General features: G+C 37.4%; 1 protein-coding gene across 2 annotated transcripts in view; it reads right to left on the reverse strand.

Moving 5' to 3' along the window:
* Positions 1 to 1,339: 1,339 nt before the first annotated feature.
* Positions 1,340 to 16,804, reverse strand: part of LOC106057093 (protocadherin Fat 3-like) — a 51,332-nt gene continuing 35,867 nt past the window's right edge. For both annotated transcript variants that reach the window (XM_056016067.1, XM_056016066.1), the window contains 3 exons: positions 3,507 to 3,536; positions 2,738 to 2,838; positions 1,340 to 1,791 (listed from right to left, as the gene is read on the reverse strand). In XM_056016067.1, coding sequence (XP_055872042.1) covers positions 1,742 to 1,791; positions 2,738 to 2,838; positions 3,507 to 3,536 — 181 coding nt within the window. In that variant the 3' untranslated portion in view covers positions 1,340 to 1,741. The remainder of the gene's footprint in view (positions 1,792 to 2,737; positions 2,839 to 3,506; positions 3,537 to 16,804) is intronic.

Genomic DNA, 16,804 nt, shown 5'->3' on the forward strand with positions numbered 1-16,804 from the left:
CTTAATATTGAAATTGTAATCGAAAAAAAAATTTAGCTGTTGAGAGTACAATGTGACCTTGGGCAATTTAAAGAATAATTAAAACATAGCAATTATCTTCTCTGTTGAAGTAGAATCTGTAATTTATATTTATATTATTAATAACCTGTCCAGTGTGCAGCCGGGCTCACCAGCCACATGAGGAGGTACACAACTCCAATGCAAAGCCCCCTGGATGACATAAGTGGTCATTATTGAACCACAATGGACGAACTGTTTATATATATATAATTTATGAGATAAGATAAGATAATAATGGTGAGTTGTAAGAGATTTCAAACCTACTTTTATACAAGAAACATGTAAAAACACAAAACAATATGTGGTGGAGTCATGGGCACCCCTGGGTAGAGTGAAGGTATTTTGGGGAGATCAAACGTTGCCCGTTTTCCTGCGAAACTTTGCTTTCCTACAATACATATTCAGCTTCCGTCTATATGACAAGCACCACGACCAAAGCTTTACTTGTCTCTGTGAGGGAGGTCAGTGAATGTTGTGAATCTCGTTCAGAGCTTAGACCCTTCTTTTCTTCTTCCTCGTTCTTATTGTTATGTTGGAGCATTCAGATGACTTGACCAATATACGAGGTTAACTGTTGGAATGACTAGACCAATATATAAGATGTGCAGGGTATTTTCAAATCAGGGAGTTGTACTTCATATATTTTTGTTTCTATAGGATTCTTTTGGGACCAGTGTCTTGTTAGGGCCTCTTGATAAAGAATGCAGTTTTAAGGACATGGTCAGCATTCTTTGGTGACATTTCACAATTGCAGGATTCGCTAGTTCCAATTTTCTGCTTACGACTTAGACACTAAATGAGCTATTAAAATAGTAAAAAAAAAATGAAAAAAAAAACTACATAAGTCAATACACACACTGTTGATGACTGTCGTTGGTAGACAAGTAAACCTCTGTGGGCGTATTATATTTTAACTTGTAAGACTTCAAATGACTTTAATAACTTATTTTGTGGACAAAACTAAGTGTAACGTTTATTACAATAAACACAAATTCAATTTAAGGTGAAATGGATAACATATAACTCACTACAAAAACACGTCTTTTCACTCTGGCAATCGGGAGTCGTACAGAAGACCGCTGACTACAATGCCGCATATCTTGCATCATTCACAGCCAATCGCTAACCTCTTCCCACAGACACCATTGAAACAAACACACACTCAATAACACACAAACACACACTCAATAACACACAAACGCTTACAAAAAAAATAAAAAAAATAAAAACATAGCTTTTAAGGTTATAGAACTAGATAATGAAATGTCATTACTATAGCTGTGAGTCTAATATTTATTTTTATGATGAATGTATTTTGATGAATAAGAAGACATGTGTACGTTGAAGCCGAACTATTCTTGAAATGTGTGAATTTATTTGACTGAGATCTTTGGTTCACTTGTGCCTATTGGAGATTTTTCAGGGTAAACTAAACAATGTCAAGTCTGCTAAATTAAACTTCATTTTTAAAAACTATGATTTACATACAAAAGAGCTTGGATAAACTGATTACATAGTGCTTTAAAGTAGAAGTAGCATTACAATAAAACTCTAAAGAATTTAATCACTCGTTTGTATGATGTATATTTACACTGGATGTACCAAAACGCGAGGACTTTTTCCTCCATGGAAATATAGCTGCAGATAGATGCCATTGTAAATGTCTTTAATATTATTGAACTTAATGATAATGATAGAGATGATCCTTTGGCAGGGAGCCGGGCACGTCATCTGTAATGTAAAAAAACATAATTATCTATATATATATAAAGATATACAGTGCCTTTTTGTAAAAAAAAATAGGTGCCGGTACTCAGTGATTAGGTGCCGGTACTCAGTGATTAGGTGCCGGTAATCAATAGTTGATTGCTTAACTTTTAACCACTAAAGATTAATAATATTATAATTTATTTATTGAACTGATTTATTTAATTCTTTTTTTTAAATCCCAACTTAGGTTCTTCCCCAATATTAGCCTAATCCCTAGTATTAGGTTCACCTTGTCTTTTATCCTTAGATTCTAAAGAAAACTCATTCACTAGAAGTCTAGACTATTTGGTGTCCGAAATATACGGATGAAAATAATATCACACATTCTACCAAAGGCAGGGCCGGTCTTAACGATTGCGGGGCCCTATGCGAAACTGATTGCGCGGGCCTAGTCTGGGTGGGAATAAGGATAATAAGTGGAAATTAAGATTTTGTATTAAAAAAATTGACTTTGAATTTTATTCATTCTTTACTAAGTACAAAATTGCGATCAAATTAACTTAACCTTACGATCATTTGTGACATTTGGTATATTTATATACCAGTGACTATAAAAGTAAATAAATTATTGAAACTTCCTTAAGGTACAATTCGCCCGATTATTACATTTTGTTACATGAAAGTTGACAATGCCTTTTTACTTTTAACGCGCGTAGAATTGGCGTTATCCGCAATGAATGACACCCACAAATTATAATTTTGTCTATTTTTCAGGAGAGCTTAATAAATTCAGGACATTTCCAGGAATTTTTCGTATATATTTTTTCAATTCAATAATTACACCTAGAATTAGCGCGGGGTCTATGAAAGCGCGGGGCCCACGGCGACCGCATAGGCTGCAGTGGCCTAAGACCGGCCCTGACCAAAGGGACCCTATTCAGGCAAAATAAATTCTTTCCAGACTTACCTCCCTTCCAAGCAATGTTTTCCCACCGAGTGTTTACAGGGGCATCACTTCGTGTTAATGTTGAATGTTCGCTTGGAGGAAATGATCTTTGTGGGTTAGGACTGAAAAGGACAAATAGATAGTCTACAAATAGTCTACATCGTTATATGTAGACTTGTAAACTTAACCATTTGTACGTATGCCAAAAGCAGTGTTTTTTTTTTGGTGAGCTGCAAGATGGTCGACGTAACAAAAGGTGCCCAACGGAAACGCTTTAAAGACCAGAATAGGTGTAAACTTTCTTCAACTGACATAGCTGAGAGCATCTGGTTGCAGGCAGTATCAGAACGAGACAGTTAGAGGTCACTTACAAAGGCCGCGGGATACAAGTTTGAGACCAAAAAGAAAATCCGCAGCAGAATCGAAAAGAAAATCTAAATCGACATCCCGCGAACCATGGTTATGCCTGCGCTATGTATGGCAAAATATGTAGGCCACAGCTGGGGCTGAGTAGCCACGGGAAATACTGCATTCCTCATTAATCTGATTATTATTAAAAATTGTATGGAATATTTAATATCGAAGTTGGGGGGAGACAGAGGTTACGACTTGTAACAGACAGCGAATAAATGAATAGAACAGGCATGACACCTGAGCAGGAAGTAGATAGAGGAAGACCACCACTAAGATGGATCGAAGACATTGAGAAAGATATCTTAATGTTTATGGATCAGGCTAGGAAGATGAACATGAATATATATATATAAGTGTACGTATAATTTAAACTTACCGGTATTGTTGGACTTGCTGTTGTGGAGGACTGCAGAAGACAAACACAAAAAGATGGTCTATTAAATTGTAAAATATTTCAATGGATACAGTTCTCTTAACATTCGTGTTACTCACATGTATTACCTCATGCATTACCACATGTATTACCACATGTATTACCACATGTATTACCACATGTATTACCACATGTATTACCACATGCATTACCACATGCATTACCACATGTATTACCACATGTATTACCACATGTATTACCACATGCATTACCACATGCATTACCACACGTATTTAGACAAACAAGATTAAACATCTCTTAAATTTACACTACAACCAAGTATTAAGATAAAATTTGTACATTTTTTTATTGTGCACACGAAAACAAGCAAACTATAAAAGTACTTTAAAAAATGAACAAGAGAAAACTCATCTAAGGCGAACAACTCTACCTTTACATCTCATTTAACTCAGGTAGAATTTATTTCTGTTTTTTTTTACATTAAACCACATAATTTATAACCAATAATTACTTGATTAATACGTTAATTTTATTATTATTATTATTATTGATTCATGTTTTGTTACGTAAAAAAAAGTTTGTAAAATTTTAAACTTGTATCGAGAACGGGTGTGGGGAAAAGATGCCGTAATTAAGATTAGTACCTGACATACAGTCAGTGAGTTGGTATTAAGATTAGTAGCAGACATACAGTCAATGAGTCGGTATTAAGATTAGTAGCAGACATACAGTCAGAGTGAGTTGGTATTAAGATTAGTAGCAGACATACATTCAGTTAGTCGGTATTAAGATTAGTACCAGACATACAGTCAGTGAGTTGGTATTAAGATTAGTAGCAGACATACAGTCAGTGAGTCGGTATTAAGATTAGTAGCAGACATACAGTCAGTGAGTTGGTATTAAGATTAGTAGCAGACATACAGTCAGTGAGTCGGTATTAAGATTAGTACCAGTCATACAGTCAGTGAGTCGGTATTAAGATTAGTAGCAGACATACAGTCAGTGAGTTGGTATTAAGATTAGTACCAGACATACAGTCAGTGAGTCGGTATTAAGATTAGTACCAGACATACAGTCAGTGAGTCGGTATTAAGATTAGTAGCAGACATACAGTCAGTGAGTTGGTATTAAGATTAGTAGCAGACATACAGTCAGTGAGTTGGTATTAAGATTAGTACCAGACATACAGTCAGTGAGTTGGTATTAAGATTAGTATCAGACATACAGTCAGAGTGAGTAGGTATTAAGATTAGTACCAGACATACAGTCAGAGTGAGTCGGTATTAAGATTAGTAGCAGACATACAGTCAGTGAGTCGGTATTAAGATTAGTACCAGACATACAGTCAGAGTGAGTCGGTATTAAGATTAGTACCAGACATACAGTCAGTTAGTCGGTATTAAGATAAGTACCAGACATACAGTCAGTGAGTTGGTATTAAGATTAGTAGCAGACATACAGTCAGTGAGTCGGTATTAAGATTAGTACCAGACATACAGTCAGTGAGTCGGTATTAAGATTAGTAGCAGACATACAGTCAGTGAGTCGGTATTAGGATTAGTAGCAGACATACAGTCAGAGTGAGTCGGTATTAAGATTAGTACCAGACATACAGTCAGTGAGTCGGTATTAAGATTAGTACCAGACATACAGTCAGTGAGTCGGTATTAAGATTAGTAGCAGACATACAGTCAGTGAGTCGGTATTAAGATTAGTAGCAGACATACAGTCAGTGAGTTGGTATTAAGATTAGTACCAGACATACAGTCAGTGAGTCGGTATTAAGATTAGTACCAGACATACAGTCAGTGAGTCGGTATTAAGATTAGTAGCAGACATACAGTCAGTGAGTCGGTATTAAGATTGGTAGCAGACATACATTCAGTGAGTTGGTATTAAGATTAGTACCAGACATACAGTCAGTGAGTCGGTATTAAGATTAGTAGCAGACATACAGTCAGTGAGTCGGTATTAAGATTAGTAGCAGACATACAGTCAGAGTGAGTTGGTATTAAGATTAGTAGCAGACATACAGTCAGTGAGTTGGTATTAAGATTAGTACCAGACATACAGTCAGTGAGTCGGTATTAAGATTAGTAGCAGACATACAGTCAGAGTGAGTTGGTATTAAGATTAGTACCAGACATACAGTCAGTGAGTCGGTATTAAGATTTGTAGCAGACATACAGTCAGTGAGTTGGTATTAAGATTAGTACCAGACATACAGTCAGTGAGTCGGTATTAAGATTAGTACCAGACATACAGTCAGTGAGTCGGTATTAAGATTAGTAGCAGACATACAGTCAGTGAGTCGGTATTAAGATTAGTACCAGACATACAGTCAGTGAGTCGGTATTAAGATTAGTACCAGACATACAGTCAGTGAGTTGGTATTAAGATTAGTAGCAGACATAAAGTCAGTGAGTCGGTATTAAGATTAGTACCAGACATAAAGTCAGTGAGTCGGTATTAAGATTGGTAGCAGACATACATTCAGTGAGTTGGTATTAAGATTAGTACCAGACATACAGTGAGTGAGTCGGTATTAAGATTAGTACCAGACATACAGTCAGTGAGTCGGTATTAAGATTAGTAGCAGACATACAGTCAGTGAGTCGGTATTAAGATTAGTACCAGACATACAGTCAGTGAGTTGGTATTAAGATTAGTAGCAGACATACAGTCAGAGTGAGTTGGTATTAAGATTAGTAGCAGACATACAGTCAGAGTGAGTTGATATTAAGATTAGTACCAGACATACAGTCAGAGTGAGTCGGTATTAAGATTAGTACCAGACATACAGTCAGAGTGAGTCGGTATTAAGATTAGTACCAGACATACAGTCAGAGTGAGTCGGTATTAAGATTAGTAGCAGACATACAGTCAGTGAGTCGGTATTAAGATTAGTTGCAGACATACAGTCAGTGAGTCGGTATTAAGATTAGTACCAGACATACAGTCAGTGAGTCGGTATTAAGATTAGTACCAGACATACAGTCAGTGAGTAGGTATTAAGATTAGTACCAGACATACAGTCAGTGAGTCGGTATTAAGATTAGTACCAGACATACAGTCACTGAGTCGGTATTAAGATTAGTAGCAGACATACAGTGAGTGAGTCGGTATTAAGATTAGTACCAGACATACAGTCAGTGAGTCGGTATTAAGATTAGTAGCAGACATACAGTCAGTGAGTCGGTATTAAGATTAGTACCAGACATACAGTCAGTGAGTCGGTATTAAGATTAGTAGCAGACATACAGTCAGTGAGTCGGTATTAAGATTAGTACCAGACATACAGTCAGTGAGTCGGTATAAAGATTAGTACCAGACATACAGTCAGTGAGTCGGTATTAAGATTAGTAGCAGACATACAGTGAGTGAGTTGGTATTAAGATTAGTAGCAGACATACAGTCAGTGAGTCGGTATTAAGATTAGTAGCAGACATACAATCAGAGTGAGTCGGTATTAAGATTAGTACCAGACATACAGTCAGAGTGAGTTGGTATTAAGATTAGTAGCAGACATACAGTCAGAGTGAGTTGGTATTAAGATTAGTAGCAGACATACAGTCAGTGAGTCGGTATTAAGATTAGTACGAGACATACAGTCAGTGAGTCGGTATTAAGATTAGTAGCAGACATACTGTCAGTGAGTCGGTATTAAGATTAGTACCAGACATACAGTCAGTGAGTTGGTATTAAGATTAGTAGCAGACATACAGTCAGTGAGTTGGTATTAAGATTAGTAGCAGACATACAGTCAGTGAGTTGGTATTAAGATTAGTAGCAGACATACAGTCAGAGTGAGTTGGTATTAAGATTAGTAGCAGACATACAGTCAGTGAGTCGGTATTAAGATTAGTAGCAGACATACAGTCAGTGAGTCGGTATTAAGATTAGTAACAGACATACAGTCAGTGAGTTGGTATTAAGATTAGTAGCAGACATACAGTCAGAGTGAGTTGGTATTAAGATTAGTACCAGACATACAGTCAGAGTGAGTTGGTATTAAGATTAGTAGCAGACATACAGTCAGAGTGAGTTGGTATTAAGATTAGTAGCAGACATACAGTCAGAGTGAGTTGGTATTAAGATTAGTACCAGACATACAGTCAGTGAGTTGGTATTAAGATTAGTAGCAGACATACAGTCAGTGAGTTGGTATTACGATTAGTAGCAGACATACAGTCAGAGTGAGTTGGTATTAAGATTAGTACCAGACATACAGTCAGTGAGTTGGTATTAAGATTAGTACCAGACATACAGTCAGTGAGTCGGTATTAAGATTAGTAGCAGACATACAGTCAGTGAGTTGGTATTAAGATTAGTACCAGACATACAGTCAGAGTGAGTCGGTATTAAGATTAGTAGCAGACATACAGTCAGTGAGTTGGTATTAAGATTAGTACCAGACATACAGTCAGTGAGTCGGTATTAAGATTAGTAGCAGACATACAGTCAGTGAGTCGGTATTAAGATTACTAGCAGACATACAGTCAGTGAGTCGGTATTAAGATTAGTACCAGACATACAGTCAATGAGTCGGTATTAAGATTAGTACCAGACATACAGTCAGTGAGTCGGTATAAAGATTAGTACCAGACATACAGTCAGTGAGTTGGTATTAAGCTTAGTAGCAGACATACATTCAGTTAGTCGGTATTAAGATTAGTACCAGACATACAGTCAGTGAGTCGGTATTAAGATTAGTACCAGACATACAGTCAATGAGTCGGTATTAAGATTAGTAGCAGACATACAGTCAGTGAGTCGGTATTAAGATTAGTACGAGACATACAGTCAGTGAGTCGGTATTAAGATTTGTAGCAGACATACAGTCAGTGAGTCGGTATTAAGATTAGTACCAGACATACAGTCAGTGAGTTGGTATTAAGATTAGTAGCAGACATACAGTCAGTGAGTCGGTATTAAGATTAGTACCAGACATACAGTCAGTGAGTCGGTATTAAGATTGGTAGCAGACATACATTCAGTGAGTTGGTATTAAGATTAGTACCAGACATACAGTCAGTGAGTCGGTATTAAGATTAGTACCAGACATACAGTCAGTGAGTCGGTATTAAGATTAGTACCAGACATACAGTCAGAGTGAGTTGGTATTAAGATTAGTAGCAGACATACAGTCAGTGAGTCGGTATTAAGATTAGTACCAAAAATACAGTCAGTGAGTCGGTATTAAGATTAGTACCAGACATACATTCAGAGTGAGTCGGTATTAAGATTAGTAGCAGACATACATTCAGTTAGTCGGTATTAAGATTAGTACCAGACATACAGTCAGTGAGTCGGTATTAAGATTAGTACCAGACATACAGTCAATGAGTCGGTATTAAGATTAGTAGCAGACATACAGTCAGTGAGTCGGTATTAAGATTAGTACGAGACATACAGTCAGTGAGTCGGTATTAAGATTTGTAGCAGACATACAGTCAGTGAGTCGGTATTAAGATTAGTTCCAGACATACAGTCAGTGAGTCGGTATTAAGATTAGTAACAGACATACAGTCAGTGAGTCGGTATTAAGATTAGTAGCAGACATACAGTCAATGAGTCGGTATTAAGATTAGTAGCAGACATACAGTCAGTGAGTCGGTATTAAGATTAGTAGCAGACATACAATCAGAGTGAGTCGGTATTAAGATTAGTACCAAACATACAGTCAGTGAGTCGGTATTAAGATTAGTACCAGACATACAGTCAGTGAGTCGGTATTAAGATTAGTAGCAGACATACAATCAGAGTGAGTCGGTATTAAGATTAGTACCAGACATACAGTCAGTGAGTCGGTATTAAAATTAGTAGCAGACATACATTCAGTTAGTCGGTATTAAGATTAGTACCAGACATACAGTCAGTGAGTCGGTATTAAGATTAGTACCAGACATACAGTCAATGAGTCGGTATTAAGATTAGTAGCAGACATACAGTCAGTGAGTCGGTATTAAGATTAGTACGAGACATACAGTCAGTGAGTCGGTATTAAGATTAGTAGCAGACATACAGTCAGTGAGTCGGTATTAAGATTAGTACCAGACATACAGTCAGTGAGTCGGTATTAAGATTAGTAACAGACATACAGTCAGTGAGTCGGTATTAAGATTAGTAGCAGACATACAGTCAATGAGTTGGTATTAAGATTAGTAGCAGACATACAGTCAGTGAGTCGGTATTAAGATTAGTAGCAGACATACAATCAGAGTGAGTCGGTATTAAGATTAGTACCAGACATACAGTCAGTGAGTCGGTATTAAGATTAGTACCAGACATACAGTCAGTGAGTCGGTATTAAGATTAGTAGCAGACATACAATCAGAGTGAGTCGGTATTAAGATTAGTACCAGACATACAGTCAGTGAGTCGGTATTAAAATTAGTAGCAGACATACAGTCAGTGAGTCGGTATAAAGATTAGTAGCAGACATACAGTCAGTGAGTCGGTATTAAGATTAGTAGCAGACATACAGTGAGTGAGTCGGTATTAAGATTAGTACCAGACATACAGTCAGAGTGAGTTGGTATTAAGATTAGTAGCAGACATACAGTCAGAGTGAGTTGGTATTAAGATTAGTAGCAGACATACAGTCAGAGTGAGTTGGTATTAAGATTAGTAGCAGACATACAGTCAGAGTGAGTTGGTATTAAGATTAGTAGCAGACATACAGTCAGAGTGAGTTGATATTAAGATTAGTACCAGACATACAGTCAGAGTGAGTCGGTATTAAGATTAGTACCAGACATACAGTCAGTGAGTCGGTATTAAGATTAGTAGCAGACATACAGTCAGTGAGTCGGTATTAAGATTAGTACCAGACATACAGTCAGTGAGTCGGTATTAAGATTAGTACCAGACATACAGTCAGTGAGTCGGTATTAAGATTAGTAGCAGACATACAGTCAGTGAGTCGGTATTAAGATTAGTACCAGACATACAGTCAGTGAGTCGGTATTAAGATTAGTAGCAGACATACAGTGAGTGAGTCGGTATTAAGATTAGTACCAGACATACAGTCAGTGAGTCGGTATTAAGATTAGTACCAGACATACAGTCAGTGAGTCGGTATTAAGATTAGTACCAGACATACAGTCAGTGAGTCGGTATTAAGATTAGTACCAGACATACAGTCAGTGAGTAGGTATTAAGATTAGTACCAGACATACAGTCAGTGAGTCGGTATTAAGATTAGTACCAGACATACAGTCAGTGAGTCGGTATTAAGATTAGTAGCAGACATACAGTGAGTGAGTCGGTATTAAGATTAGTACCAGACATACAGTCAGTGAGTCGGTATTAAGATTAGTAGCAGACATACAGTCAGTGAGTCGGTATTAAGATTAGTACCAGACATACAGTCAGTGAGTCGGTATTAAGATTAGTAGCAGACATACAGTCAGTGAGTCGGTATTAAGATTAGTACCAGACATACAGTCAGTGAGTCGGTATAAAGATTAGTACCAGACATACAGTCAGTGAGTCGGTATTAAGATTAGTAGCAGACATACAGTCAGAGTGAGTTGGTATTAAGATTAGTAGCAGACATACAGTCAGTGAGTCGGTATTAAGATTAGTAGCAGACATACAATCAGAGTGAGTCGGTATTAAGATAAGTACCAGACATACAGTCAGAGCAAGTTGGTATTATAATTAGTAGCAGACATACAGTCAGAGTGAGTTGGTATTAAGATTAGTAGCAGACATACAGTCAGTGAGTCGGTATTAAGATTAGTACGAGACATACAGTCAGTGAGTCGGTATTAAGATTAGTAGCAGACATACTGTCAGTGAGTCGGTATTAAGATTAGTACCAGACATACAGTCAGTGAGTTTGTATTAAGATTAGTAGCAGACATACAGTCAGTGAGTTGGTATTAAGATTAGTAGCAGACATACAGTCAGTGAGTTGGTATTAAGATTAGTAGCAGACATACAGTCAGAGTGAGTTGGTATTAAGATTAGTAGCAGACATACAGTCAGTGAGTCGGTATTAAGATTAGTAGCAGACATACAGTCAGTGAGTCGGTATTAAGATTAGTAACAGACATACAGTCAGTGAGTTGGTATTAAGATTAGTAGCAGACATACAGTCAGAGTGAGTTGGTATTAAGATTAGTACCAGACATACAGTCAGAGTGAGTTGGTATTAAGATTAGTAGCAGACATACAGTCAGAGTGAGTTGGTATTAAGATTAGTAGCAGACATACAGTCAGTGAGTTGGTATTACGATTAGTAGCAGACATACAGTCAGAGTGAGTTGGTATTAAGATTAGTACCAGACATACAGTCAGTGAGTTGGTATTAAGATTAGTACCAGACATACAGTCAGTGAGTCGGTATTAAGATTAGTAGCAGACATACAGTCAGTGAGTTGGTATTAAGATTAGTACCAGACATACAGTCAGAGTGAGTCGGTATTAAGATTAGTAGCAGACATACAGTCAGTGAGTTGGTATTAAGATTAGTACCAGACATACAGTCAGTGAGTCGGTATTAAGATTAGTAGCAGACATACAGTCAGTGAGTCGGTATTAAGATTACTAGCAGACATACAGTCAGTGAGTCGGTATTAAGATTAGTACCAGACATACAGTCAATGAGTCGGTATTAAGATTAGTACCAGACATACAGTCAGTGAGTCGGTATAAAGATTAGTACCAGACATACAGTCAGTGAGTTGGTATTAAGCTTAGTAGCAGACATACATTCAGTTAGTCGGTATTAAGATTAGTACCAGACATACAGTCAGTGAGTCGGTATTAAGATTAGTACCAGACATACAGTCAATGAGTCGGTATTAAGATTAGTAGCAGACATACAGTCAGTGAGTCGGTATTAAGATTAGTACGAGACATACAGTCAGTGAGTCGGTATTAAGATTTGTAGCAGACATACAGTCAGTGAGTCGGTATTAAGATTAGTACCAGACATACAGTCAGTGAGTTGGTATTAAGATTAGTAGCAGACATACAGTCAGTGAGTCGGTATTAAGATTAGTACCAGACATACAGTCAGTGAGTCGGTATTAAGATTGGTAGCAGACATACATTCAGTGAGTTGGTATTAAGATTAGTACCAGACATACAGTCAGTGAGTCGGTATTAAGATTAGTACCAGACATACAGTCAGTGAGTCGGTATTAAGATTAGTACCAGACATACAGTCAGTGAGTCGGTATTAAGATTAGTACCAGACATACAGTCAGTGAGTCGGTATTAAGATTAGTACCAGACATACAGTCAGTGAGTCGGTATTAAGATTAGTACCAGACATACAGTCAGAGTGAGTCGGTATTAAGATTAGTAGCAGACATACAGTCAGAGTGAGTTGGTATTAAGATTAGTAGCAGACATACAGTCAGAGTGAGTTGGTATTAAGATTAGTAGCAGACATACAGTCAGTGAGTTGGTATTAAGATTAGTACCAGACATACAGTCAGTGAATTGGTATTAAGATTAGTAGCAGACATACAGTCAGTTAGTCGGTATTAAGATTAGTACCAGACATACAGTCAGTGAGTCGGTATTAAGATTAGTACCAGACATACAGTCAGTGAGTCGGTATTAAGATTAGTAGCAGACATACATTCAGTTAGTCGGTATTAAGATTAGTACCAGACATACAGTCAGTGAGTCGGTATTAAGATTAGTACCAGACATACAGTCAGTGAGTCGGTATTAAGATTAGTACCAGACATACAGTCAGTGAGTCGGTATTAAGATTAGTACCAGACATACAGTCAGAGTGAGTCGGTATTATGATTAGTAGCAGACATACAGTCAGAGTGAGTTGGTATTAAGATTAGTAGCAGACATACAGTCAGAGTGAGTTGGTATTAAGATTAGTAGCAGACATACAGTCAGAGTGAGTTGGTATTAAGATTAGTAGCAGACATACAGTCAGAGTGAGTTGATATTAAGATTAGTACCAGACATACAGTCAGAGTGAGTCGGTATTAAGATTAGTACCAGACATACAGTCAGTGATTCGGTATTAAGATTAGTAGCAGACATACAGTCAGTGAGTCGGTATTAAGATTAGTACCAGACATACAGTCAGTGAGTCGGTATTAAGATTAGTACCAGACATACAGTCAGTGAGTCGGTATTAAGATTAGTAGCAGACATACAGTCAGTGAGTCGGTATTAAGATTAGTACCAGACATACAGTCAGTGAGTCGGTATTAAGATTAGTAGCAGACATACAGTGAGTGAGTCGGTATTAAGATTAGTACCAGACATACAGTCAGTGAGTCGGTATTAAGATTAGTACCAGACATTCAGTCAGTGAGTTGGTATTAAGATTAGTAGCAGACATACAGTCAGAGTGAGTTGGTATTAAGATTAGTAGCAGACATACAGTCAGTGAGTTGGTATTAAGATTAGTAGCAGACATACAGTCAGAGTGAGTTGGTATTAAGATTAGTACCAGACATACAGTCAGAGTGAGTCAGTATTAAGATTAGTACCAGACATACAGTCAGTGAGTCGGTATTAAGATTAGTAGCAGACATACAGTCAGTGAGTCGGTATTAAGATTAGTACCAGACATACAGTCAGTGAGTCGGTATTAAGATTACTACCAGACATACAGTCAGTGAGTCGGTATTAAGATTAGTAGCAGACATACAGTCAGTGAGTCGGTATTAAGATTAGTACCAGACATACAGTCAATGAGTCGGTATTAAGATTAGTACCAGACATACATTCAGTGAGTCGGTATAAAGATTAGTACCAGACATACAGTCAGTGAGTTGGTATTAAGCTTAGTAGCAGACATACAGTGAGTGAGTCGGTATTAAGATTAGTACCAGACATACAGTCAGTGAGTCGGTATTAAGATTAGTACCAGACATACAGTCAGTGAGTAGGTATTAAGATTAGTAGCAGACATACAGTCAGAGTGAGTTGGTATTAAGATTAGTACCAGACATACAGTCAGTAAGTCGGTATTAAGATTAGTAGCAGACATACAGTCAGTGAGTCGGTATTAAGATTAGTAGCAGACATACAGTCAGAGTGAGTCGGTATTAAGATTAGTAGCAGACATACAGTCAGTGAGTCGGTATTAAGATTAGTAGCAGACATACAGTCAGTGAGTTGGTATTAAGATTAGTACCAGACATACAGTCAGAGTGAGTTGGTATTAAGATTAGTAGCAGACATACAGTCAGTGAGTCGGTATTAAGATTAGTAGCAGACATACAGTCAGTGAGTTGGTATTAAGATTAGTACCAGACATACAGTCAGTGAGTCGGTATTAAGATTAGTAGCAGACATACAATCAGAGTGAGTCGGTATTAAGATTAGTAGCAGACATACAGTCAGTGAGTTGGTATTAAGATTAGTACCAGACATACAGTCAGTGAATTGGTATTAAGATTAGTAGCAGACATACAGTCAGTTAGTCGGTATTAAGATTAGTACCAGACATACAGTCAGTGAGTCGGTATTAAGATTAGTACCAGACATACAGTCAGTGAGTCGGTATTAAGATTAGTAGCAGACATACATTCAGTTAGTCGGTATTAAGATTAGTACCAGACATACAGTCAGTGAGTCGGTATTAAGATTAGTACCAGACATACAGTCAGTGAGTCGGTATTAAGATTAGTACCAGACATACAGTCAGTGAGTCGGTATTAAGATTAGTACCAGACATACAGTCAGAGTGAGTCGGTATTAAGATTAGTAGCAGACATACATTCAGTTATTCGGTATTAAGATTAGTACCAGACATACAGTCAGTGAGTTGGTATTAAGATTAGTACCAGACATACAGTCAATAAGTCGGTATTAAGATTAGTAGCAGACATACAGTCAGTGAGTCGGTATTAAGATTAGTACCAGACATACATTCAGTTAGTCGGTATTAAGATTAGTAGCAGACATACAGTCAGTGAGTTGGTATTAAGATTAGTAGCAGACATACAGTCAGTGAGTCGGTATTAAGATTAGTAGCAGACATACAGTCAGTGAGTCGGTATTAAGATTAGTACGAGACATACAGTCAGTGAGTCGGTATTAAGATTAGTAGCAGACATACAGTCAGTGAGTTGGTATTAAGATTAGTACCAGACATACAGTCAGTGAGTCGGTATTAAGATTAGTAGCAGACATACAATCAGAGTGAGTCGGTATTAAGATTAGTAGCAGACATACAGTCAGTGAGTTGGTATTAAGATTAGTACCAGACATACAGTCAGTGAATTGGTATTAAGATTAGTAGCAGACATACAGTCAGTTAATCGGTATTAAGATTAGTACCAGACATACAGTCAGTGAGTCGGTATTAAGATTAGTACCAGACATACAGTCAGTGAGTCGGTATTAAGATTAGTAGCAGACATACATTCAGTTAGTCGGTATTAAGATTAGTACCAGACATACAGTCAGTGAGTCGGTATTAAGATTAGTACCAGACATACAGTCAGTGAGTCGGTATTAAGATTAGTACCAGACATACAGTCAGTGAGTCGGTATTAAGATTAGTACCAGACATACAGTCAGAGTGAGTCGGTATTAAGATTAGTAGCAGACATACATTCAGTTATTCGGTATTAAGATTAGTACCAGACATACAGTCAGTGAGTTGGTATTAAGATTAGTACCAGACATACAGTCAATAAGTCGGTATTAAGATTAGTAGCAGACATACAGTCAGTGAGTCGGTATTAAGATTAGTACGAGACATACAGTCAGTGAGTCGGTATTAAGATTAGTAGCAGACATACAGTCAGTGAGTCGGTATTAAGATTAGTACCAGACATACAGTCAGTGAGTCGGTATTAAGATTAGTAACAGACATACAGTCAGTGAGTCGGTATTAAGATTAGTACCAGACATACAGTCAGTGAGTCGGTATTAAGATTAGTAGCAGACATACAGTCAATGAGTCGGTATTAAGATTAGTAGCAGACATACAGTCAGTGAGTCGGTATTAAGATTAGTAGCAGACATACAATCAGAGTGAGTCGGTATTAAGATTAGTACCAGACATACAGTCAGTGAGTCGGTATTAAGATTAGTAGCAGACATACAATCAGAGTGAGTCGGTATTAAGATTAGTACAAGACATACTGTCAGTGAGTCGGTATTAAAATTAGTAGCAGACATACAGTCAGTGAGTCGGTATAAAGATTAGTAGCAGACATACAGTCACTGAGTCGGTATTAAGATTAGTAGCAGACATACAGTGAGTGAGTCGGTATTAAGATTAGTACCAGACATACAGTCAGAGTGAGTTGGTATTAAGATTAGTAGCA

Source organism: Biomphalaria glabrata, chromosome 17, assembly GCF_947242115.1.
Source record: "Biomphalaria glabrata chromosome 17, xgBioGlab47.1, whole genome shotgun sequence".
Lineage (NCBI taxonomy): Eukaryota > Metazoa > Mollusca > Gastropoda > Planorbidae > Biomphalaria > Biomphalaria glabrata.